The following is a 27,900-nucleotide window of genomic DNA, read 5'->3' on the forward strand; positions in this document are numbered from 1 at the left end:
CCAGGCCAGGCCGTCTGCGAACAGCCTCGGGTTATGCCTTGCTATTATTTGTCTCTTTCCCTAAGGTTGAACTGGTTGTCCATTGTCTTATGCTAGTCTCAATCCAGTTGCAGAATGTGGATAGAATTATCCTTCGCGTAAGTGCAGTGAGGAGTGACATAGACATCAAATGACTAACAGGGTCTTTGTAGGTTATCCACAACTGTTTCTGTGGAATTACCTATTTGATATGCATATTGGCGTTCACTAAGTGGATATTGTCTTAGAACTTTACTTTTTTTTTCGCTATCAGCTTTTTTTCAGACTTTTCATTAGGAATCATGTTAAGACCATAGGAATAACTTTGCCATTTGGTCTATAGTTCTGCCCCATACTATGCATGCCTTAAAAATGCATTCTTTTATTGCTTATTATTAGTAGTAGATCGACTACGATAACTGACCAGTATAATAATGATCGAACACTTCCTTGGTAATTACCTCGAGCGACTCTCGCTATTATTGCGCCTTTTCTCAAGGTTGAACTGGTTGTCTCAATACAGTTACAGAAAGCAAAGGGAATTATCATTCGTGCCAGCGCAGTGAGGACTGACGTAATACTTAAGTGAGTTTAACAGGAGTATTTAGGTCATTCACGGTCGTTTCTGTAGAACTACCTGTTTGCTATGCATATTTACAGTTGCCACGGAACGTTAAGATATTAGGACTTTTCACTAGAAATGATATCATGCTGATAGATCTGTATGATTTCGCCGTTTGTAGTTCTGTTCTGTGCTATGATGCATGCTCTAAAGATTTTGCTTAGGTCTGGCAGTAGGGTTGCTTCAGCTTTTGAATTAATATAGGGATGGGATTCATTAGATGGGACCTGGACCTGGTGATTTGTACGGTTGAAAGTAATCAGGACCCATTTAGTGGTCTCATAGTTAACAATATCATTAACTATTTTTCAGTCTGATTTTATATGCCTTGTTTCTCTTTAAGAAGACTTTGTTGGCCTTTTCTGTTTGGTAGTTATGATCGAGTCTCGAAAGTGCATAATTACAAGTTCTTCCAGACTAACTGCTGTACATTTTGTAAAAGTCCTATTAATCTTGGATGACCGAGTTTATTTGATAGATCCTCTTTGGCAAGAATTCTATGTGCTCTAGCACTGTGATTTTGTCGCAGAAATGCTTCCATGTGTTCCTTTTTGCCTTATCAATTAGAGTTACGTGTGGTCCAGTTTTGGCTTTATTGATAATAGGCTTCTCACCTCGGTTCTTATCTCCATCAGAGTGTGTTTTTTTCTTTGATGTTTTTTTTCTAAGCAGTTTTCCTGATTGGTATTTTCTAATACTTTACACATTTGATTAACTGCCAGGTGCGCGCTCTTCGGCATGACTATTATTGCTGTACCGCGGTTTTCCTAACTAGTTTGTCCTTCATGGATTGCGCTATTTTTAAACTGTTAATATCGAGTTACATGGTACCTAGTGTGCCGAAGATTAGACCTAGAGGGCTTGATGACTGATGTCTAGGAACTACTGCCTAACCGATGTTACAAAAACGCGTTGTACTTTAGAAAAAAACCGTATTCCTTTTGTTGAAAAATTGCCGCCTCCGGTTTAAAACTTCCCGGCAACCACGTCAGACCGCCAGACTTACGGATTCAAAGCCTGCGTCATAATATCTGACTCCATTCTAATCTTAAATGACTTACTCCCGGGTCCCGGGATGTAGCTAATTCCTCATACAAACAGCCATTAAACCCATGGAAGCGAAAGTGAGCCAGGACATTCTTCACAGAATTGTCAGAATTGCTTTGATTTAGTTTCGAAATTGGCAGTTTGAGAGAAAGTTTCTTCAGTGGATTGTACTGGAACAATTTCCACAATTTCGAGTTTGAGCAGTTATATTTCCATCAACATTACCATTATTCACTACTTTAGATTTCAGAGATGCGCGCTGAAGAGTTGGCGTTGGAGATGGCACTCGCACATTGGTCTTAGATGGTAGGTTAGAAAGCAACCTGAACATTTCAACCCTCGTATCCTTAAGTAGGCATTTGCATTGCTTCATTTCTCCTGCAGTAGGCTATAATGTCGCCTAGTAGAACTAGAGAATAGGTCTTTTCATCTCCAGGAAAGTAGATAGAGCAGATTTTCCAAGTTTTGGATTTCCACCATACCCCAACTCATTATTTTCTTCTGTTACACTTTTTCTTGGATCACTTTAATAGTAATAATTGTTAATTTTCCTAATTTAACTATATTTTTATTTTATAATGGTTACAGTACCAATTGAGAAGATCAATTACTATGGTCAGTATTGACTACGTAACTAGATAGGACAAACTAAGATGACTTAATTTCAAGAACCAATGCAAGTTCTTTTTCATAATTTCTAGTTGTCAGAGTACTAAATAAAAAATTGCAGATTATACCTAGAAATAAAGTGGAAATTTCCAGATAGTATCTTTAACTTTCTAGACAGTGAGTTGAATTTAAAAAATTAATTCAAATTTTCAGGTAACAAGTAAGCTAAAAGCTTTAAGGTATTCTGAATAGACATTTCCAGATAATAAAATTATATTTTCAGATGTTGAAAATAAATTAATGGTATATTTCCAGATATCATGTTCAAATAGTATACGTTTTGAAAACCTAAATCTATACATTTTTGCTGTTAGGTATAAAATTAGGTTAATAAAACTTTAAATAACGATCCTCATCATTGCACCACGCAGCGTTGAGTAAGTTGTAGTCACCGAAAACATAAATGTTACAAGATGTGTAATGTGACACAATCGATTTAACAGTCACTACGAGCAGTTATAAAAAACCCTAGGAAACTGTTCTGGAATGTAAACACCACCAACAATAAATTTGTAGTTATTAACTTGGCACATGATATAGAATTGCTTGACACCATCCTCCATTATTAAGACAATGTGAGTGGACAACTTATTAGTAACAAAAATTAGAATTCCCTCACCAATATATCTCTTGCTAGTCCTGGCATTTCTGTCACACATAAATTGCTTAGCATCAACAACTCTCTGAGTACTTACTCTAGAGAGTTCTTTTCCAAACAATAACTTAAAAATTCAGTAGCTTTAAATTTCGAGAGATTTCACAGTAATAAAACGAATATTTCAAAGATCTCTTAAATCTTTTAAGACATTGATTTTTATTCACCAGTTAAAACTAAATTAGTAAAATAGCTAATTTTAATAACAAACCTCAAATTAAGCAACTTTGCCATAATTTAACACACCACATTTCGAGATCTCAATTGGTCAGTTCCGAATTTGGGACAGCCTTTACAAGGTAAACAGCGTAAATCCAAGGAAAGTGCTTTTTAGAAAAAAATTCGATAATGTGACTATCAGTTATTTCTCCTTTTCCACTATATTAATAAAATTTGCAGTTTTCCTTTATGTAACTCCCTTTATAAAGTGAATATAACAGCAAAAATGTTACCAATTCTAATAGCTTTAAGTTCTTAGAAACCCCCTGTGTTTTAAGAGAAATAAATGAATATTTTGACGAGCCAGTGAATGTTATTTGTCAGAAAAAAACAACAAACACAGAAAAACGCTGATCCTGAAGAAAATTCTCACACACAGCTCCTCCGCCAGAACGACAAACAAAAGAGCCGGTCATCGTAGTGATTACAAATGACACTCTTATCAATTTGGGTATAATACAGAGCTGGAGTATAAAAACGAATGGGGTATAATTATCTCCAGTTGTTGCGTTGCCGACTTCATTGAAGATGGACGGCTCTAGTGGTCATCGTTGGCGGACGACCCCTCTTGGTCTCTTGGTGTTCCTGGTAATTTTAGTGATCGGATTTGCGGACTCTGAAGGTAGGTACACACCAGTGAAGTGACTTTGTAGTGATTTTAAGTGATTTATTTTTTCTCTTGGGGGGGTTTTAAAAGCGATCAAAATGTGAAAGGTATGGTGGTGAAGAATTGATTAATATTGAGATTTTTTTTCCAATGCGGTTTAATATTTTATACTTTTAAAAAGGGCTGCTAGGATAAAGTGTTTGATTTCAGTATTTTTAAGATTTTTTTTTAATTTTGTGGTTTTAAAAATCCTATATTTCTTATTCGGTTAATTATTAATTCAAGGATAAGTAATTCATATCAAGGAATTAATATTTTGGCTTTACGAAAATATAAAATTTAATTTAAAATTGTAAATTGGCAATTGTTCTTTATTTTTATTACCAAATTTTTATTGGTTTATTTAAAGATAAATTAATTATTATCGTCTAAGAAGCATCATACAAAAATATGAAAATATAAGTCAAATTTTAAGGAAAAATCTCGTCCATATATTTACTACAAAATTTCTCTCTGTCAATTTCTTTTTCAGTATTAAATGTCTATTTATAATCAATCAAATTAAAAAAAAGCAGCAGTCTTAATTAAAAATGATATGGTCTTAAGCAGATGCAAATTATTTAGCATTAAATAATTTATTTGATATTATTTATATTTAAAAAAAGTTTTCTATATGGTATAAAAAAAAACATATTAAATCAACATTGAATATATCTGCGGTTGAGCTGAAATTGTGTAAAAATCCACCCTATTTCTTCATAATAAAACTAAATTAATTAATTATATAACTAAATTATTTGTCCCTATTTTTTACAAGAATTATCTGCATAATAAACTCTTTTTCTTGTGTTACCATGACCGTTCAACGATTGTTGGCCATCGTGTTGACAACTCACATTATAGCTAACGTTATAATGTTCTTCAACCACAATGTTCTCCTTCTTCCTGAACTTCGCTTGTCTAGAACTTTTCTCTCTATAATATAGATATAGATAAATAAATTGCATTGTTTAATAGTTTTAATTGCTTCTAAATCTGTGACCATGCGATTGAGAAATATATTATAGAAATATATGTTACTAATTCTGTCTACATAACTGATTTTTTAGTTATCACCGGTATACCCACATCTCAAATGGTTCTAGACTTTTGAGTATGATATTTGTAAGTATCCATGCTTCCATACAAGAGACCTGGAGAGATTAACACTCTTTTTACCTTCTCAAAGGCAGCACGAGCTTTCTCTATTCTCGTTTTCATTTCCACAGTTGGGTTCTACTGATCATTCATGTTGCTATCGAGATACACTAATATTTCTTCAACTTTGTGTCATTGGCCACTGTAATACCATCATCTCTAATATTCTTGGTTTTGCTGGCATTGAGTATTCAAACTCATTTACAAGTTGACGCTCGTTGACGCTAATTTTATCCGCTAAGTAAATGTTTCACCCGCACTCTGATGCCTGTACAAATTTTCAGTTATATAAATGTCTTTCCCATCTACCCCTATTGTAAATAAAATTCGTAGCATCTTATCATGGCGTACTTTATCAAGAGCCTTTTCAAAATTAATTAAATAAAGGAACACACTAGAGATAACATCACGATATATTTTATATTATTTTTCATCTTTTATATTTGGATCAGAACATGAACAGAAAACAAGGCCTCAGTAGTTTCTAGACCGCTCCAAAAACCAAACTGCTTATTATATTTATGCCATGTATAACTTTCAAGAAATATTTTTAAGACATGGATCATTAGACAAAATTTTCGATGGTCTTTACATTTACTTGCTCTATTCTTCTTCGAGATCATGACAAATGTTGATTAGAGCCTATTTGTCGGTATAATTCGGGTTTCGTAGATCGAGTTAAAGTTTCATGAGAGCTGTTATTCCTTCACCGCCTAACAGTATTAAAATTTCAGGCTCACTTGATGAGGTTCAGTTGTTTTTCCATTTTTGACAAGTTAATAATCACTAATTATTAATATCACCAACTCCGTATATATAGATATCATTAATATGACACTATCTAGATATTTAAAAGATATTAAGATTAGGCAAGGTTCCTAGTTTTTTGTGATTAACAATTACAAATTTCAAATGAGATGCCATTCTAAAGATGCCAATAAAAAACAAAATAAAATCAAAATTCTAAAAACTGGATAAAAAATTAAGTTGCAAAATTATTCTTAATATAAAATGTAACATCACACTTCTCACTTATGCCGGCCTTTTATAATTGTTATAGATAGTTAGCATAAAGAACTCGTACTTTTCAAAGAAATGGAAAATAGCCAACGTTAACTTACCCTACTAAATTAAATCAATCCTGCCAATATTCCTAAAAATTTTGGAAAAAGCTATGGAAACTCAAATAGTCTATTGTCAATTCTTAAGAATCTGGAAATGCAACTGTCTTGGTCCTATCTAAAGCACATGATATGATGGATCGTAATATCATGATTGCGATTTTAAAATATATTACCTTTAAGGGAGCTGTGTTTTCGTTTTAGTTCATTTTTAACAGCGAATTTGCCTTGAGCAAAAAATATCAACATTTTTCACTGTCAAAACAGGAGTACCTCAGAAGAGTATACTTTGCCCACTTTTATATGGCATATATACTTTTAAGATTGTAAATTTCATGAAATATTGCAAATATCACCTGCATGCAAATGATACTCAAATTTATACCTCATTTATGGCAAGTTTAAGTGCAATATCGTATTATTGGAATCCTTGGATCAATTGCTTTAAAATCTTATAAAAGCAAATTAATAAACTTGATGAACTACGCAAAAATGTAATAGAATTTAAGGATTTAGTTAAAATTTCATCATGTTTTCATAATTTTTTTACTTTACCGATGGCGTATATGGTATTTTTTTGAACATTCTATGCATAAAAAGTGCAAAATTGTTGTCTGAATGGCTTAATGGAAGTATTATTTATAAAATTAATAAATTTAAATGTCCTCCATATGTCTACCGCAAATTCATAAATTATATAATTTTAACTATACCACCTCATAGAAACATTGATATCAGTTTTCAACTTTAAAGCCAAATTGGACCAAAGCAAATTGGTCATCATATTCGAAATATCTATGCTCTTCTATCTGTTCTATCTCTTACCCCTCTCTTTTCTAATTAGATATTATAATATATTTTTATCTCAGTGCTTACTATAGTGCTTACTTTGCTTACATGTTTATTTATTGTTTTTTAATTCTCTTTTGTACTCTAGCAGCTGCTTCTCCTTAGAGGCAAGCTAATGTAGCTTAATTTGGTACAATTTCATTTATATAGATTTATTATAATTATTAGGAATTACAAGACAAAATTACAGGAATCCGGTTTTTAGTTAATTTTTTGTAATATTTTCGTAGATTGGTAGTATTTGGCGTAGAAAACGTAAGAAAAATGGGGTGTATGGTTTTTTTCGACACTTAAAGATAAACGGTTTGTTTTTAATAGCGATGTATAGTGTTTTTACTCCTTATTACTAAGCTCTGAAGATGCTTCGGTTTGGGACAAAACACGTGCAGCTTTAAAAATTGAATTAGTTCTCTGAGACCAAAACTCTTTTCGTTTGGTGTATTCGAAACAAATTAGATATTCTAAGAATCCTGTATAAGATCCAAAAATCATTAACCAAAATATTTTATGTTCTAATTCCTGTCTTGTCTAAAAATGATGATTAGGCACCAAAGCTTATCCAGCTTTAATGGTTAACCTTGAAAGCTTCAAGGCTGCATCTTGTGGCCCTTCCTCTTTTTCCTAAATGTAATTTATCAGAAATATATCCAATGGAACTGGTTGCCACTATGCTGACGACAACTCGCTTTCATTTTAACTGGGACCGAAATTAACGCTTTATCTGTTTTTTGTTGGGTTATTGACTTGATGAAGGGATGGTACAACAAAAATGACCTCATTTTCATCCTCAACCGACCTCATATTAAATCATTAAAAAACAGGTTTGATATTCATACTTTAATAAAGTTAGGCCCTAGGAATCAGGATCCATTCCTCTATCAAATAATTTAAAATTCCTAGCAGTTGAGTTAGAGACCCTCTGTTGAACTGAAAACATCTGAAGAACTGCTCTCTTCTGTCCATTTTCACCGGATTCTTGACACAATATCAAACTAATTCATATATTCTACAATCTATTTTGAGCACCCTCATTTCCAGCGATGAAGGTTTTTGGAGCTCCGAAGAGATTAATTAGAGTAATGACGAAATCGCATTCTTGTGTCAGTTGTCCCTAGTTATATTCCATATTCTGTTCCATCTTTGTATTTTTTGGCCCTACTAAGCAAAAACCGACTCAGGGTTTTTCTCTACAAATTGCGACAAACACTCTAAAGCAATATCTGTCGTTACTAGAGGGGGTGAAACACTGTTTAGTCTTTATCATGCAAATACATTTTTTGAAAAGAGACCCTGGTGCATGCTTTTTGAGAAATGCTTTTCGAATGCTGCCTAAATATTACCACTATTACTGGGTAATATTTAGGCATTATATATTAGGTATATTTAGACAAATTATTTTACTCCTTTGATTTTATAGAATAGGACATATAGTGAAAATAAATTATTGCTTCAATTATTCATTTAAAATAGATTTTCATAAAAAATAACAATCCAATTACATTGAATTATGAATTTATGGCTCTATAACCAATATTCCAATCCCGTAAGCCTCCTTCATTTATTCAATGGAAAAATGGTGTTTACTCTATAAAATATACATAAGTATGTAGGTATATTCACAAGGATCCAATATGACTCAGACTAATATTATCCGAATTAGAGACAATTTATTTTTAGGATATCGCCTATTCTAGTAAGAATTTCTGGAAAACTTATTATGACACTTATTAGTAACACTATATGGCAGACAAATAAACAAAAATCGCGTTGGAGTACGCATTTAATGCTTTGAAAACAATGTGATGCATTCAGAAGTCTTTGATTAAAAAATTTACAACTGGTCTAACTTTGAATTTAAAGTCATGATGATTCTTAGACTGAACTGATTCTCATTGTATTCAGAAGAAAATGATTACTACTCAAGTTTAATAATATTAGTTGGCATATCAATTTTTTACTCGTGTTTTTTGAAATTTTTTAATAAACTTAATTTGATTTCATAATCATTTGATGAAAATTGCATCTTGGTTATCCAACTTTCAATCAGGTGGTGAATAAAATGATTTAAAAGTTATAATCAAGTTAGCTTATGTTCTCTGTGATCATCATTCTTCAGCATCATTCTTAGAGCATTCAATGCTCTAAGAATGATGTTTTATGAATCACAAGCTTTGACCAAAACTTTTCAAGTTGTCTAACCTTAAACCAAAAGTTGAAATTTCGTAATAAACTTCACCTTCCAATCAGGTGGTGAACAGAATACTTTAAAAGTTGACTTGTCAAAACCATTATATGATGAAGATATTTTAAAGATTCCTTAGGACTTAGATCAATATCTTGAAATGGTGAAATATTTAATATTTAAAACGAGGACATTGTCATCTATTCCTTAAAAATTTCTAGCCTCCTTTTTGACAAGAATTGTCTTCTGGATGATCTATTCTCAGTATTTTTACCTTCATTATCCTCAGCATTGCATCTATCTTCTGGTATTCTATGAACACGCAATTTTAACTTAACTTCTATTCCTCATTAGTTATCTCTCTGGGTTAAGCTCAATGCTCTAAGAATGATGTTTTATGTATCAAAATCTTTGATCAAAACTTACCAAGTGGTCTACCGTTAAATTAAAAGTTGCACATCCATATAATCTTTAATAGACTTGTCATTTAAAATTATTTTTTTTAACAAAATACTTCACAATCGTTTAATCAAAATTGAATCCAGGTTATTGAGCTTCAAATCAGGTGGAGAATGTAATGCTTTAAAAGTTTTAATCCGAGCAACTTATGTTTTCTGTTTGAAAGAAGTCGTCCATTTTCGCAAAGAGACCTAGATTCAATAATCTAAAGGGAACTACAAAAAGTCTACCTAAAGTCAGGTCAGGTCGATTTTTAAGGTCTGATGATGCTTTTAATATGAGCGAAACACGTGTAACCTACTGTTAGAATTAATAAATACTTTTGAGACCGAGACTTTGTGTAGTTCCCTTTAGATTATCTTTTCTGTGACTTGGCAAAAGCATTATATGATGTAGATATTTGCAGCGAGGATACTATATTCCTTGAAATATTTTAACAAAGTTATAGGCAATAATTGTCTTCTCGTTTTCGCAATATTCCCCATATTCGCAAAATTTTCATCATTGCCTTAATACTACACCCAGTATTAACTAAACGTCTATTGCTCATTAATCAACTTATCGCAAAAAAAACTGCCGTAATCAGCAAAGAGATTATAAAACATCTATTTGTTGTAATTTTAAATGAATAACAACCACCAGGTTACGACCTTAAAAAAGAATATGCTTTTAAAACTAAGATAGCAAGAAAAGTTCTTAATTAAAATATTTATACAAATTTATTGAACTTTTCGATAAGGGGGTTGATGAATTTTTAATTGGTGTTTATTTAAATATCCATATCGGTCTTCGTGTTTATCTTTATTATAAATAGACGCAGGATAAAAGGTCCTTATCCAATAATATGTTTGTAATAATAATTTTGAGTTTTCAAAGTTTTTTTTTTAGATCAACATTTCCCAAAGTCCTTTGTTCCTCTCTCATACCGGGGTCCAATATAAAACGTTCGTACAAAGACTATTATCCACTTAAAATAATTGAAATAATAGCCATTTCCCAACTGATCTTAATAGGGTAAAGCAATACAAGTGCAGCATGATAAAGGTATGTTACTAAAACTAAACGTTTTTGTCGCGATAAAATGACAAATATAGATGCAATTTAAATTACGAGACGCTCATTATATGGATGATACTCAGGTGCATCTTATAAAAATTTAAATAGAAATTTTGTTTTATACAAAAACGCATCTCTTGACCTTTTTAATCGCATGCAAGTTCAAGGCCTAGAATCATCAATAATTAATGTATAAATAACGCTTGTAGAAGAGATAAAATGATGATTTTTGTTTGATTTTTAAGGTGGCTGGCAACAACACTTTGACCCCGACATGTAGATATATGTTTTTGCTAATGTTAAATAATAACTTTTAATGCCGACTTCGGTGTTTTGACAAAAAAAGAATGAATGATAAGACCCGATTTTGATTTTATATAATTTTGATGAGTAAGAACATCTGCCATTAAATTAACGCAAAATGATTTAAATTAAATAAATTTGCTTGTTTACCATAAGTAATATTATCAGGAAAGAGAATAATCTTAATTGGAATTACACGGTCAATAGGAAAATAACTACCAGGAATTTTACTAACTTTGTTGTTGAGTCTTTAATAACATACTTATTATATTAATTATTGTAGTTTTACGTAGTTGATGTTAATTAAATCTGTAAAACAAAGAATTTTTCATTTTCTTCACATTCCTAAGCATTGTATACTGGTACACCTTTAATGAATAATATTTATCATCTATAGTACTCAAAATCAAGGAATTATTTTTTTTATCCAATAAAAATATGTTCTTTTTTCAAAAAATTTTCAAGGTATACCAAGTTAATTCTACTTCTACTAGACCGATCTGCAGCAGTTTCCAGTATAAGTTCATAATGAAAGACTAATCACCGACTATTTCAACTAAATTTCCTTCTAATATAATATTTCTCTCTTCGATAATATTAAATATTTATGTCCAATCAAGGATTATCGAACCCATATTTATATGTCATCTGATTATTATATGAGACATCGCTCAAAAGCTCTACACCAAAGGTTTCGGTCTAACTAAAACATTCATCCAAGAGCATACCTGAATATTTATCATTGTTTTTTTATATTTACATTATAGCTATCATTATAGATTTTGATTTAATCCCTTTTTCATCTCGATTTTTCGTTCCTCAGGGGATCATTTGGCTTGAGATTAAATGTAATTTTTAGTAATTCATATTAAATGCAAATATATTTTTTTAACTAAGCAATCCTTAATTTTTAACACTGACTCTTCACTATGCGTTCTAATATTCAGAATTTAAAATAAATAAATTGCGTTCGTTATCCAGGCTCGTGTACCCCAGTGTCTATTTGTCAGTGTCAAATGCCTTTCTCAGATCTAAGAATACTCGTATAACTCTTTTATCATTATTCAATTCTTTTGACGAACTTAGCAAAGGTATTGATCTATGGTTTATCAATATCTTAACAATGGAAGTGTCTTGTCTACTAACTGGATCTAGATGTAAAGAAATAGGATGTCAGAAATAGGGTTATTTTCTTCTTTTGAAATAAAGAGTCTTTTGAGACTTGCCTAAAGCCTTCGAGTAATTGATTGATCACTATTATATTCCATTTGATAATAGCAGAAGTGCTGTCTACTCTGCTCTGAACTGTGAAGTCTAAGCTGAACTCAATTCTTAATCATTTTTCTTGGCCCCAGTTGATCTGCAAATCAATAATACTCATAAAGTCTTTAAAAGCAAAAACTTTTTCTCTTATAACATCTTGGTGGTGTATGTGCATTGCAAATAAATGGCTATATCAGCCTTGCATTAAGCCTTTGACTATTTTATAGGTGTGAGTATACCTTGTGATCTATATTAAATGTTTGGTCTCTTAAGATCTTTTTACTCATTACACTACCATCATTTGATATGCTTATAGCGGAAAGGATTGGATCTGATAATTGGCACTGATTTAGATTGAATTTGAAATATTTCTTGAACTTCTTTGAATATTTTTACCTAGAACGCATTGATCATAATTTAACCAGGTTAGACTTTTAGATAGAAAAATATTTCTTCCTTCTTTTTGGCATTAGTCAGATATGCACAGAATAATCATATGTTAACAAGATATAAGGCATCTTGCTAATTGTTTGTATCTTCCGAGTTTCTTAGAAGCTCACTATGATATAATACAAATATGAGGTAAAAATAATTTTAAGTTCTTCAATATCATCCGACAATCGAAACATTTTTTATGAACTATAGCAGATGTGACATTATTCAGCCTTGAATGTAGATTCAATGTCATCAATTAATAACCTCAGTTGATGTTCTATAGAGAAAAATTAGAAGAAAACTAAAAATTGTATTTAATTTTTCCTCTATTTAAGGAGGAAGACTGATTTTCCAGTAAAATCTAGGTCAATCTCAGTTGTTTTTAAAGAGCTCGAAATATAGAGAAGTTGCTTAAAAGAAACTTGTGAGACTTGAAGCATAGGCTAACGAGAGAATTTGTCTGGTTATTCTATGCTTGAAGGAATCAGTGTTTCACGACTTCAAGCCTTGGACTACGTTGATCATTATTTAATATTCTGTCATCTAAAGATATATGGTTTCAGAGGTCTGATTCCATTAGTTTCAGTCATATATAAATAATCTTCACAGATTTCAATTAATCAAAATCCCAATTAATTAGTCCTATATTTTCTGTTTCAGATGTTTGCCGGAGCGGTTGTAAGCAAGCAAGTAAGTATTCCATCACATTGCTGATGCGCATCCTTGACAGGATAATAAACTATTAGATATATTAATCTCAAATTTTTATCTTAGGTCCCCACACATTTAAGTATAGTTTAGGCACGACATATAAATACAGCTATGAGGGCAAAATCGACATCGCCCTGTCTTCAGCCGAAGGACAGACGACCAGTACCTTAGTTAAAGCTGACGTTTTGCTCACCCAATTACCAGATTGTAACCAGTTGATCAGGTTACAAAATGTGATTATTGCTGGTGCCAATGGAAAGGTAATAACTTAAGCATATAACATTGATCAGTGAAAGTTCTAATATATATTCTAAATTTACAGAAACATGGTTCAATCCCCGACATCGAAAAACCTATCCGCATCAACAACAATGACGGTCTGGTTGACGATAGTATTTGCGTGGTGGATGGCGATAATCAGAACTCGATCAACGTTAAGAGGGCCATCGCTTCAATTTTCCAGGCGGTCTCGAAGTCCGGCTTCGAAACTGACGTTTTTGGAAGGTGCCCCACTGATGTAGCCACGCACAAAGAAGGAGACGTCGTAGTCATCCAGAAGGCAAGAAGTCTTAACAAATGCTTCTTTAGGTAAGAATATGCTAGGTTACTCTCAGGCCTTGATTTATATAAGTATTTTCCAGAGAACATATTCAACATGACTTCCTCACGACTGCATTGAACCTGAACAGCGAAATCAAATCAAGCCCGATCCTTAACGGCGATTACAGCGCCACTTTGAAAATCAAAAATGGAATCCTCGATCAAGCTACCGTGAGTGAAGATTACCTGTTTGTACCGTTTTCCGTTGGGAAAAATGGTGCCAAGGCACAGGTCATCAGTAAATTGCACTTTAGCGGCAGTTCTCCGGAAAGTCCACAAGTAACCACCACCAAACCCAGGTAATGAACTAGTAAAAGAAACATAATCAATTTGACTAATAATTTTCCTACTTACCTCAGATCTATCATCTTTGAAAACCCTCATCCAGTAGTGGCACCAGGCAGTAATGTCCAGACTATCCAAAATGCAGTGAAAGAGGTCGCAAAGACCATTGACATTGTTGTAGGCGAAAACACGGCCAGGGAATTCATTAATTTGTTGAAAATTGTAAGGGTTAGCAATAAAAATGACCTTTTGGCTGTTTACAATCAAGTTAAGAGTGGAGTAGGTAAGTATCTTTTTTATATAATAAACATTAATCCCTACAAAGAAATGTTCGAATATATTAATAACGATATAAAAGAGTAAAGAGTCAAGCAATACATGTTCTTATGGGAATGCCTCTGATTTTTCTGGATTGGCTGGTTATTTCATTATGCTGTATCTATAAATAGAATGTCTTGAGAAACTTTTATAATTTCTTAAAATCATCGTACTCACACGCAAATCTAAAATTTTTCGAAACAAGTTGCTGGATACTAATTTTCCTTATTAGATAGTAATACTCTCATTATAAAGCAATAATGCTAGGGGGATAAATCGCGAATCTTGATGAGTCTGCCCGATCTGTAGGCTCCGATAATTGTTTAATATCAATATTTAAGATCGTTGAATAAATCTATTCTGTTTTTACTAGGTGTTGGTGACAAAGAGGCAGCAAAACGACTATATTTAGACGCTCTACTTAGAGCAGGAAACGGTGATACCGTGGAGGCCTTACTTGAACTTTTGGACAAGAAACAACTTGATGAAACTGATAGGAGACTAGTTCTTTTGGGACTAAACGTAGTTAGGCATGCCACCGCGGGATCTGTTAAGGCTGCCACTGTAAGTTTTACATTGAACACACACCCTTTGACAATAAAGCAAACAAAATTCCCTTTAGACTCTCCTAAATACCGCAAATCTACCCCGGGAAGCCTACCTAGGTATTGGCAACCTTGCCGGTAAATTCTGCCAGCAGCACGACTGCAGCGACAACGCAGAAATTAAGACCCTTACCAGCAAATTGCTAGCGAAGATCGGCACCAAGCCTACCAATAGGGAACAAGAAAATGACGCGGTGTTTGCCCTTAAGGCTCTTGCTAACTTCCATCATTTGAACGAAAATGTCATCCCCAAACTTACTGGACTTGCACAAAACAAAAATATCCCCAACAGGTGTGTACTTACCGTCATCTAATCTGGAATCGCTTATACTAAAATTGTGTTTTGATTTGTATAGAGTGCGGGTAGCCGCTTTGGAAACTTACTTGGCTGACCCATGCAAAGACAAACTGAGAAACAGCGCTTTGCAAATTTTGCAAGATATTCAGCAAGATTCCGAAGTCAGGATTAAAGCTTATTTGGCAGTGGCCCAATGTCCGAATGCTAAAATTGGTAAGTTGAAGTGATATATTGGAAAGGCATCTGTAACTCTTGTCTTCGTTAAAGGAAACGCAATCAAGGCTCTACTCTTAAAAGAACCAAGCATCCAAGTCGGTGGGTTCATCGCATCCCACATCCACGCTCTCCGCGCCTCTGCCAACCCGGACAAGAGTCTGGCCAAACAATTCTTAGGATTTAGCGTCAGAAGAAACTTCCCAATCGATCCTCGTAAATATTCATTCAACGGTGAATTTTCGTATTCCATAGACACCTTAGGATATGGAGCGGCTGCCGAATCCAACGTCATCTACAGCCAAAATTCCTGGTTGCCTAGATCCAGCAATCTCAATCTTACCGCGGAAATTTTCGGACACCGCTTTAATACCCTAGAAATTGAAATTAGACAAGAAAATCTGGACAGGCTCGTCGAACATTACTTCGGACCAAAAGGAGTTTTAAGACACTCGATGTTATCCAGCACCCTTAAAGAGGGAAAAAACAAATTTGGTAATTTGGCCCAGTATGTGGAACAGAAACTAAAAGCCACTTTAAACAGGAACAGAAGGGATGTTAGTAAGGCTGAAATCGATCATATCGCTAAGCAAGTGCAGATTAAAACAAGTGAGCTGAATAAAGATTTGGATCTGGATTTGGGAGTAAAGGCTTTCGGTGGTGAAATATTCTTTTTAAATATTAACCAGGAAGCTAAGGTGAAACCTGAAGAGATCATTGACAAAATAATCCAGGAGTTGAATAATGGACTTGATAAGCTGAACAATTTCGATGTAAGCATTTTAAGTGATATATTACCAATTTAATAAATATGTGAAAATAAATCGATTTCTATTAATTTTTGATTTTTTTACAGGAAACTCTACGTCGCAACATCAATTTCCTAGACACTGAATTAGCATACCCTACCTCCCTCGGTTTCCCTCTTCGTCTCGCCGTAGAAGGAACGGCGACAATCCAAATTAAGGCCCAAGGAAGTATTGACCTCCGTCATTTGCTTAATAATCCAGACAAAGGAGAATTGAAAATAAAACTTGCCCCAAGCTCTAACATCGAAGTATCCGGAAAACTAACCCTAGACTCTTTGGTTGTCGAAAATGGCTTAAAAGTAATTTCCACCTTGTACTCTTCCACCGGCGGCGACTTAACAGCATCCTGGGACCAATCTTCAGGATTCGATGTGAAATTCGGTTTACCAGTTGCTGAACAAAAACTGATGTCCGCCAACCATGAAATCGTGTTTGTAAACAAAGAGCAAGCTGGACGCGAAAAAAATCTTCCACTTAAATTCACTCAAGTAAAAGACTTTTCGATTTGCTTGGACCAACTGAGCCCCTTCATCGGTTTGACGTTCTGCGCTGAAGTAAACGGACCCAATCTAGAGGGACAACAGATCCCGATTTTGCCATTCCCGTTGGCTGGTGATGCCAAAATCGCCGTAACGATCGAAAACGACGACGTATCTGAATATCATATCAGGCATAACACCAAAGAAGGACACGCCGATCTTATTTTTGAAACTATCGGTAAGGATGGACAGAAGAAGGTGTCTTTGGACCTCGCGGCTGAGTATTCTCCAGAGAAGTTTATTAGAGCATTATTTAGTTCACCACAGAAACAAGCATCCGCTGAAGCCAGGATTGTTATGACTAACGTTGAAAGATCTTTACTTTTAAAGGTAAGTTTGGATTTATCCATCCTTAAATATAACTAATTCCATTTCTTTCTAGCTTACTAATGACCAAGAAGAATTTTCTGGTAAAATAGGAGTTGCTGTATCCGGCACTTCAGATAAAACAATTTACAAACCAATTCTGGAATACAGAACTCCACAAGGACTGATACCCTTACCAGTGAAAACTGAGGGTCAAGTTATCGTCGAGCAAAATGGAGAAAACTTCAAATTAACTTTCGAGAATATAAAAGTTGTCAGTGAACAATATGAATTAGGGCTGCAAGGAACAGCTGGAAAAGACTCCGGAATCTGGTTTACCGATATCAGTATGGCCCCCAGTCCAGGCGCCAACGTTAAGTTTGAAGGTCGTCTACAACTAACAGTAGAACTAGTAAAGTTTAATGTTAAAATGGAAAACACGATTAACAGTAACGCCAACTTTAACCTTAAAGGAGAACTGAAACGTCAAGTGAACAACTGCGACGTAGCTATCCAGTTAATCCATGGACCAGATCTAAACTCGAAAACTGCCATCTTGACCATCACCTCGAGTATAGTAAATAAGTTTAAAAGTTCCTCAGATTTCCGTTTTGCTACCAAACAAAGTATCAAATATCCTCTTATCGGAGTTAACGCAAAACTCGAGCTGGAACAGACTCCAAATTCAATCGACTATGACATCAACCTTGAATATGGCGAACTAAAACTGGGATCAGAACTAGAAGCTAAAGTCAACGAAAAATCTAACGGTGACTATCAAGTGGAATTCGAAGTATGGGGTCTAGAAAACAAGCTTGAAGTGAAATCGTCCAGACAAGTCCTTCCGAATGACCAAAGTAAAATTTCCAACACTATTGAATTAAACGGAAGAAAATTGAAATTTGACGGTGTAATCACCCATGCCATTCGCCCTCACTATATGAATGTCGGTACGGATTTAACCATCCATGTACCAACACAGGCTGGTCCTATCAAGGTAAGCACTGGACTTAAAATGACTGAAGAAGACGTAGACGCTCATGCTAAAATTAACTCTGGAAGTGACAGCATTATCGACTCATTCTTAAGAGCTGACAAAAAGGGCAATGCCAACGGAAGCCTTAAACTCGCTATCAGAAACTTAATTAATCTTAATGGTCAAGTGCACTCAAACAGCGGTACTGGAAACGGTGAAGTTGTTGTTGATCTACAAAACGGCAAACGTCAATTCAAAGCTGATACCACCTTCAACGTTCAACCAGATAAGCGTTACGATATTAGTATAAACTTTTATCCAAACGCAAAAGACAACTCTGCTAAAATTTCTATCTCCACTCAAACCAACATGGATGAAAACTCCCTGGAAACTAAAAATAAAGTTGATGCTTTCGGATATCCTCTTGAAGTCAATGCAAAAGCATCTAAAACCGGAAATAACGATCTGGAAAATTTGAATAGCGAATTGGAAATAACTCTCCCAGGAGAACAGTATTTACAAGCAAAATCAAATTTTGAATGCAAAGGCGTAAATGACCTTTACACCGGACACGTCTTATCAAGTGTAGAGTACAGGAAAAACAAGAATACCCCTGGCACAAAATACAGTTACAAGGGAAGCTGGAGAAACAGCAACATGGAGGAAGGTATTATCGATGCCGACATTAACATATCCGCTGATGACAGTAACGGTAAAAACATCAACAACGATTTAACCATCAAGTCCACTAAGCAAGGTGAATTACAGCAACTTAATTTGCACAATAAAGTATCTGGAAGTATACTTAGTAATCCCTTGGAAGTGCGCTTTGTGAGCAACTGCAATAAAGGAGTCATTGGAGATTATGACCTGCAAAGTAGCTACGGAAATGCAAACAACTTACAAATCAAAGGCAATCATGACTTGAGCAAACCAAAGAAAGAAGGAGCCTTAAAGATCCAACTCACTAGCGCATCTGAACCACTGAAGAGCTTAAATGTTGATCTAAAAGGATCTGTAACTAAAACGGAAGATCCTTCTGCACCAGTTCAAGTTGAAGGTTCTGTTTCAGTAGATGCGGCAAATGCTGAAGGCTCTTTCGTAACCCTTAAATCATCTGGTGATGTTGTTGTTGGGCCTTTATCAGGAAAAGTGAAGGGATCCATGACTTTGAACAAACTCGAGCCAATCAGTATCGATGCCAGTTATAATCTCAAAGAAGATCAACGAGGAGGATCTGCTAATTCGCTAGTAACTTATGGAAATGGACAGTCCGTGAAGAGTGAAGTCAGCCTCGATAGAACCTCTGACCACCAGTATAAATTAGTAGCTGGCCTTGATACAGTTACAGCTGCAGGACCGAAAAGCCATAAAATCATCGTAAACACTAAACGTTCTCAGGGTGGCAACGAAGTCGTTAGTTCCGTAGAGCTCGTGGTAGATGGAAAGACTTGGAAGGTTAATTCAGAATTGGGACTCAGTGAAATCAGCCCCGTTGTCAACGTTAAACTTGTCTGTCCCGAGGGGAAACTAAGACAGATATATCTTAAGGGGCATAAAGTTAGTGACCGTCAGTTTGGAGGTAAGTTTAAACTTTGAAAACGTGTTGAAGTGTTATTGTTTTTTTTCCACCGCAGAAAGATTTAGTTGAAACTCTCTTTTGAATTCTGTGTGAATTCACCTAGGCAACGTGAAGGAAGATCCAGTGTAGTGATCCAACGTGAAGAAAGCTCCACTCTTGATAAACTAGAGACATTCCCTCATAAACTTCTTGAGATAGTGGTGATTTATGCAAGTAGCTTGATAAATTTTCAATAGTTTTTGGTTTTTGCCATGAGCACTAAGAGTCTTCTCCGCCCCTGCACTTATTGTATTTTGAATTCCTATCTATAGAGGTTTATGGTAAATCATTGCGTAAATGCCATTACGAGTCTGAGATTCTACTTATTTGATTTTCATCTACCTTTAAAGGTTTTGAAATCTCCATCAGCGACTTAATTTGGATACATTATGCCATATAAAGACTCCGATCGTTTAAACGTTTTAATAAATGCACCTCCCTCCATTTTGCCAGCTGAGCATTCGTGATTAGCTTGACATACATTTTGATAATTTTTAGCCTATTCTTTATATTCTTCTATATCGTTTTCCTTTTTAAAATTCACAATATTTTGACTTTACAAAAATATCGACCACTTTTCCAGTAAACCATCCGATTAGTGAAACAAAATCAAAAAGCTAAGAGACACCTCGTTTGCGCCAAGAACCGTCACCAGGCACTTTTCTATCTTTTTTCTGTCCTTGTTCACTTCTAACATCTTCTCCTCCATTGGCTTAATCCTTTCTTCTTCTTTGGTTTTTTCCTTCTTCTTTTCCTTCATCAGCTTCATCAGCTATATTTTTTACGAATTTGCTCTGCTTTGCCGAATTTGCACTTTTTACACAAAATATAATATGTATCTATTTTTCAAAATTTTAACCCTCGAAAATAACTGATTTTTTAAATCACCTTTTATCTTAGGTGAATTAAAACTAGTGAATGAAGAAAAATCTTTCCTTCTGGATGGATCCATCAACATCAACGTTGAAAACATCGAAAATCTTATTATAAAAGGACACGTTAACTCACCCAGCTTAAAACTGAACAAGATCGTTTTTGAAGCATCGAACAAAGCTGGATCTTCTGACCGTAAACTCAACGTCAACATCAAAGTCGCGGACAAGAACTACTTATCCGGAGAACTTTCTTACGCCGCCAAGGAAGAAAATGGCAAATTCATAATCGACGGTAGCGGAGACTTCAAGATGAAGGATCAATCCAGATCTGGCAACTTCAAGTACATCTTGGAGAAATTAGAAACTGCCAAAAATGGCGAACAAGGAGTACAAGTTTCGTTTGACGCCTCTTTGGGAGACAGAGCTATCGATTCCGAATACAAGCTAACCAACAAGCACTTTAGACTTCAAAACTCTTACTGCGAGAAAACAAAGGAGTGTGCCTACATCGAAATTGAAAATAAGATTAACGCCAATGGTAAGCAAAGAAGTTTTTTAAAATGGAACTTCATTAGATTATTACAAGTTATCAGCATTAACTGCCAGCTTCTTCAAAGTATCATCTGAAACAGGTCAATCTCATCTCTCATTTAAGAGTATTTTATGTTCATGAACTCACGATGTCTGCAATAGCTCCGTCCATTTAAAGAAGTACCAATAATAAGACTTTCAAATTAGATGATGCTATAAAGAAGTACAAATTTAGTATACAATAATATTAAATTTTTAACAATAATCGCAATATTTCTTCAATTTCCAGATGCTTCAAACTTCAACCAAGTCCTCGAGATTAGTCTTGACCTACGTAAACTTGGTCTCTCCCACGAATTTGGCCTAAAGGCCACCACCAACCGTAAAGAATGGGTTATCGACCACACAGTAGATGCCCACTTCCAAAACAATGCAAACAGTAAATACCAATATAGTTTTTACATCCACCCAACTGAAGCTGGAGTTAGTCTAACCACCCCTAAGAGGTTGGTAGCTCTGGAAGCTCACAGTGTGCCATTTAAAAACTTGAGAGAAGGTGGAAAGGCTAGCGGAGAACTAGCTTTCTATATTGACAAGAAGAACCATCCTAACAAGAAGACGGCGTTGTCTTGGTCTCTGGATGTTAACACCAGTGGCAAGATCAATGGGCAAATGAAGTTCAATCATCCTGGACTCAACAAGCCTTTATCAAGTACCTTCACCGCAACCAGATCAGGCACTCCATACAACGGCCAGATCGATATTCAATCGGTTCTTGACATTTTCGCTCAAGATGATCAAAAGTTGGTTTACACCTACCATAAATCAGTTAAATTAGACAGCACAAAGACCAAGGGATCTTCCAAGATAACGTTTGAACTGAAGAGTAGCGGCTTGGGAATTGATATTCGTGGATCTGAAATCGTTGCTGGTGATAGAGTAAACAGCGTAAGTAAAAAATTCAACTTGTCAACTCAGATTATTACCTTTTAACTTTCATAGGAACTCACCTATAACTCAGACGTTAAGTATCGTGTAGGAAGTACCAAATGGGAAAACTCCCTCGCATCAAAATGGTCTCCGAATGAAGTTTCCGGCCACCTTAAACTCTTAAATCAAGTTTTGATCGATGCATCTAATAAAATCCGCGTATCTGAAAATGAACAGGTCATTGAATCAAAGGTGTCTTCCTATGACAACAACCCAATCGTCAGCCGTATGGAAATTAAGAATTATAACACTGTGGCTTACAGCGTTGGATTTGAAAGTAAGTTTATTGGTGTATAACAACATTTTCAAAACTTATTGCTTAATTGCTCGTTTTAGAACAACCAGACAGAAAACTGCTCTTCAACGCCGGACTGATCCCAGACCAAATCGCCGACATCCGCGCCGATATCCAAGAAGGTGGTAACAAACAGAACTTATTCTTTGCCACAGTAAAATTGGATGATGCTAACTTCCTAAAATCAGACCACAAAGTTGACTCTAAAGCCATCCAAAACGTTCTTGGAAAAATCAAAGAACGCTCTACCAAATACTTCGAAGGATTAGAACAATTGGGAGAAAAATGGATCGAGGAAGCCAAGAAAGAAGCCCAAGACTTAAACGCCATTGCCCAAAAAGCAACACCAAACATGCAACCATTGAAACAATTCTACGCCAAAGAATTCGAAGAACTAAAACAGGAAATCTTAAATGACAAGAGTGTTAAAGAGCTCAGCGATGCTATCCAAAAGGTTTTAGGAACACTTATTTCGGTCACCACCGAATGGTTCGAAAAATTAAGTCAATTTGCCGAAGAAACATCAAGAATATTAGAGGAATCTTTCAAAACCGTCATCCAATCAATTGAGAAGGAACTGTTGCCACAGATTAAGACAATTGTTTCGAATTTAATGAAAGAAGTTAACTCGATTGCACAAATTATATTGGACATGGCCTTGAACATTGTAGGTAAAGGAGCCGAAATTCTGGAGAAATATCAACCAGAACTTCAGGAACTTGCTGGTGCATTCAGAGAACTTTTCAAGGATGTCGGCAAACTGATCCAAAACATTTATAACAATGGTCTAGAGAGTGTCAGAGAAATAATTCAGAGAATCAGTAATGAACTCAAGGCATCTCCTGCTATTGAAGAGCTAAAAGCTCAATATGAACAGGTGAATATCAAAAATTTGCAACTAGAATTAGTTTTTTATGTAATTTTTATTGTAGTTCATCAAAGAGGGTCTTCCAAGCGCTGATGCCGTAGTCAACACTATAAGGGAAGTCTTTGAGACTATCAAGGATATTATCCCCAATGAATTTGTAATCAAGAGTGACATCAACATGCTTTTGGATAGTGTCACTGACTACATCGAAAAGGTAAGTCATTTTGAATGGACTAAAATAGAATATTTTAACACCCTTTGATTTTTAGAAATTGAAGAATCAACCAGTGGATGATATAGCAGCATTCGAACAAATTGGCCAAGTTCTCGCCAATATAGTTAAGAAACTGTCCAACATTATCAGAACAGATAATATCCAACTTCCAGGCTCTAGTGTCGATTCCAGCAGCTTTTTACCACTCAGTTATTTCAATAACTTGCCTAAATTAGTTGCCGTGAAATTCTCACCAATCAGTTACATCTTAGATCAAGAATCAAACCCCGAAATAGGCAAATTTGTCTTGAGTTTGTTTACCGACCCACTTGAACTAGTTGCACCATTCCAATGTAAGAAATTGTTTGTTTTAATACTGGATTACTGTTCATGTTTTTATTTCTTTTTAAGTATTCGGGCTTATCGTGCAAGGTCAGCACATCTTCACCTTCGATGGCAAACATATCACATTCCCAGGCAAATGTAATTACCTCCTCGTAAGAGACGCTATTAATGGTAACTTCACTTTGGCTGGAACATACAAGGATGGACTCTTGACTGCGATTACCTTGGCTGATTCTCATGGTTCTATCACTTTACAACAGGGTGGAAAAGTTAAAATTAACCAAGGTAATAATATAGTCAGCAAGCCTGGCTTAATATTATAATTTTCAACCAATTTACAGACGCAACCGAACTGCCGATCCGCAAACAAACCTTGGCTGCATGGAGGGGTTACGAAACAATCAGTCTACATTCTACGGCTGGTATAACTGTAGAATGTGTCCCAGATCTACAGGGATGTGTCGTATCAGTGTCAGGATTCTATCACGGCCAGTTGAGAGGTCTGCTTGGTAACGGTAACGCGGAACCTTATGACGACTTCACTTTACCTAATGGAAAAATCGTGACTGCTGAAGGACAATTTGGAAATGGATATAAATTGAGTAGTTCCTGTCCCGATGTTACACCACCAAAACACGAATCTGTGAGTATTTCATAAAAATTTTAATGTTATTATAGAGTATAATGCAGTAACCAAACATCGCTCAGAATCTTCGTAAATGATATTCTTCCATTTCTACATTTTAGTTCCTTAATTAGCATTATCTAAAATGAGGTCTAATCAAATATATATCATTTATTCATGATCTCCTTCTTTTTCCCCATTTTCTTTTGCTTCTTCTCAAAAAAAAAATTTTCTTAGAATGTCATGTCACTGATGCCAAAGATCCAGCGTATTGTGTAGAAATCACTAACTAGCCATCTCTGACATTATTAAATCATAACCAAATTATTCTTTTAGATCCCAGAAAACCCAACTTGCAACAAACTATTCAACTACGAATCGTCTCTAAGACTGTGCTACCCATTCGTAGCAACAGAAAACTTCAAGGCCGCTTGTGCCCATGGATTGGCCGCCAACGTTAAAGGAACCGAAGAAGCTATTGCCAAGGCTTACGTAGCTGCTTGCCAAATAAGACATGTACCCATTCACGTACCTGAACATCTTGGTATGTCGATGAATTGACACTGCTGCTTAAGTTTATATTTTTATTAAATGTATTTTTTAGTTAAATGTACCAACAGCGAGAAACCTTTCAGTGTCGGAGATACTTTCAGTGTAAAACTGCCATCGAAATCGGCCGATATCGTTGTTATCGTTGATTCTGAAAAAGCGAACCAGAAGCTTTACGATAAGTTGGTCAAGCAACTTATTCCTGAAATAACAAGCGAGTTGGGTGCCAAAGCAGTAAGGTAAGGAATACATTTGTTAATCAATGTAGAATTCAGATTCCACAGAGTATACAAGCTATTCATTGGATATCCACAAAATTTCCATTAAATGTTTGAAAGTTTGGATGTCTTTACTATCTATCTTTTTCAATTAAAAAAAATATATTTCTTCCACGCAGTTGGAATTTTTTCTTGTTATTTCCTGGTAAATCCCACTTTATTGAAGTATTTTTATTTTCATCTTCATTTTCAGGCAATAGAAGGCCACGGAATGATAACTTCAAGGCAAATTTTTAATTACCAATTTAAATATTTTTACTCTTGGCAGAGTTCATTCTCTAGGTAGACGTAGTCGATGTAGATTATACCTTGTGAATCCTAGAAAACGGTGGTCATCATCTCTTCATAGGACAGTATTCGCCCTCTTTGGAGCACTTTCGTTGAATAAAATCCACCGTTTGAAGTGTTGTGTATGCATGTTTCATCAACAGTCACGAAACGATACAGAAATTACGCTTGTACTTGTTGTCTGGATTGAGCACACGAGGCACCCACCCGCTTTTTTATACTCAAAATTTCATGGAGGATATAACCATGATAAATCATTAACGAATTAACCAGAAGATACTGCATTTTTGCCATATAACGTGCTCCCTCAATAACTCGAATGACAAAAGGCTTGCATATTTTATAATTGAAATGGGGTCGAGAAAACTCATCTCTCTTCTCTTCATGATTGGTCGATATTTAGCAACGTTTACACTAAGTTATTTTCTACTGAGATCATTTTAGAAATATACCATTTATAAAACAGATAATTTTGTATTGCCACTTCTCTGGAAATGACTATTCCCCTATACACTTTTCAAATTTCTTGTAAGAATCAAGAGATCATTCTTTCCAGCGAGTGTGTCATATTTTCTATTTCTATTTTTCCCAAATCAATAGCAAAGATTATTTGGAACTAAACACTGTTTGGATTCCTATTAAAATCATCTTCAAAAGGTGCTATTTATGTTCCTTTCCAGACTATTCTGCTTTCTAAATTACCTGGATTAGCTCTTGCCTCACTAAAATTTACATTTTTTTTTCATGGCTTGATTAAACTGAACATAGATCGAACTTCTTCAACTGCTCCCATGGCATTTTTACCTGATTGCTTACACTCATAAAACCGGTGCATATATATACTTTAGATTTATTAGAATAGACTGGTGATGACTCAAATTCTTGCCTATTTACAGAGACGTTGAATTCCACTTGGTAACATACGGAGGTTTGAACCAATGGCCATCTCATATCACAGTCGGTGGCAAACTGACATTCAAAGGTAAACCGCCAGCGCTGAAATTCGGAGAGGAACCCAAACCGGACTACGACATTAAGGATATCGAAAACCCACAGATCCAGAAGTGGGCCGGGGATATCAAAGAGGCCATCCACGAAATCGGTTTGGCAAGCGGACTCAACTTGAAATCGCGCACTTTCGATGCCGCATCCAATTATCCTTTCAGAGCGAACGCTTTGAAATCGATTATCGTTGTCAACGGTGACGAGTGTGAAGTTGGAAAACTATACCCGGTACGTACTTTGTAGTCATTTTAATAATTTTCAATTCATATTAAACTTTTCCTCTAGCTTCAAAAACTGTTCGCCTATCTCTACAAAAACAACAAGATCACTTTGAACCTGTTCACCCCGTTCAGTACGTTAAAGCTGAAAGACGCTAAAAAGACCAAAGATATCATTGGATTCAACAGCCAGAATGTATTCACTTTATCTCAAGGCAAGAAGAATCCTAAAGGAACTGCTGAACTGCATAAGGAATTGAACTATGAGGACTACTGTGTAGATTTCACCGTCAATCAGGTAATTTATTCTTTTTGTACTTGTATGCTTGCGAAATTTCTTCAATAATCTCGTTTTTCAGAACCGTGGAAATGCTTTTGTAAACAACAACTTCTTGTCATTGAACGACGCCGATCAGAAGCAATATATTAAAATAGCCGCATCTAATATCGCTGAGCAACTTATCAATGTTGAACAAGGTTTAGATTGCGAATGTAAAATGGTGAATCCTTGGAGTGCTGTTAATGTGTGCTCAGAAGCTTTTAGTAGAGACAGACCATCGGTATGATATAAAAAATGATTAATTTTTTTTCAATGATTTTTAATGCTTTTATCTTTCAGAAAAAGGTCTAAAAGCAACAAAATAGTATCAATCAACCTAATTACTTTAAGCGAATTTAACAAACTGAATCCTATAATAGTTTAAGAGTGTGCTAGTTAAGGATTTATTATTATTTTTTTACATCTTTATGGTATTGTAATTTTGTAAATTATTTAGTGTAAGATGTACGATTTGATATGTTATCATTGATATAACAAATAAACAGATAATACCCAA

General features: G+C 35.0%; 1 protein-coding gene across 1 annotated transcript; it reads left to right on the top strand.

The window, feature by feature from the left end:
• The first annotated feature begins 3,717 nt into the window (after window positions 1-3,717).
• On the top strand, window positions 3,718-27,900 carry LOC126740818 (apolipophorins). The gene is made up of 26 exons (XM_050447009.1): window positions 3,718-3,852; window positions 13,363-13,392; window positions 13,477-13,673; window positions 13,736-14,001; window positions 14,055-14,312; window positions 14,373-14,581; window positions 14,990-15,180; window positions 15,239-15,513; window positions 15,578-15,732; window positions 15,787-16,505; window positions 16,589-17,410; window positions 17,463-19,944; window positions 20,884-21,396; window positions 21,679-22,337; window positions 22,392-22,656; window positions 22,716-23,551; window positions 23,607-23,756; window positions 23,812-24,109; window positions 24,168-24,386; window positions 24,443-24,744; window positions 25,063-25,270; window positions 25,331-25,514; window positions 26,738-27,074; window positions 27,132-27,362; window positions 27,424-27,624; window positions 27,684-27,900. The coding sequence occupies exons 1-26, from the start codon at window positions 3,759-3,761 to the stop codon at window positions 27,693-27,695; spliced, it is 10,113 nt and encodes a 3,370-aa protein (XP_050302966.1). The 5' UTR covers window positions 3,718-3,758; the 3' UTR covers window positions 27,696-27,900.

The sequence above is a fragment of the Anthonomus grandis genome, chromosome 9, assembly GCF_022605725.1.
Source record: "Anthonomus grandis grandis chromosome 9, icAntGran1.3, whole genome shotgun sequence".
Classification (NCBI taxonomy): Eukaryota; Metazoa; Arthropoda; class Insecta; order Coleoptera; family Curculionidae; genus Anthonomus; species Anthonomus grandis.

Bases quoted from the DNA above. Each gene is read 5' to 3' on its own strand.
- LOC126740818 (XM_050447009.1), top strand. From the start codon at position 3,759: ATGGACGGCTCTAGTGGTCATCGTTGGCGGACGACCCCTCTTGGTCTC. The intron at 23,757-23,811 runs GTAAGTCATTTT...TTTGATTTTTAG, and splicing joins TCACTGACTACATCGAAAAG to AAATTGAAGAATCAACCAGT. The intron at 25,271-25,330 runs GTATGTCGATGA...TGTATTTTTTAG, and splicing joins TCACGTACCTGAACATCTTG to TTAAATGTACCAACAGCGAG.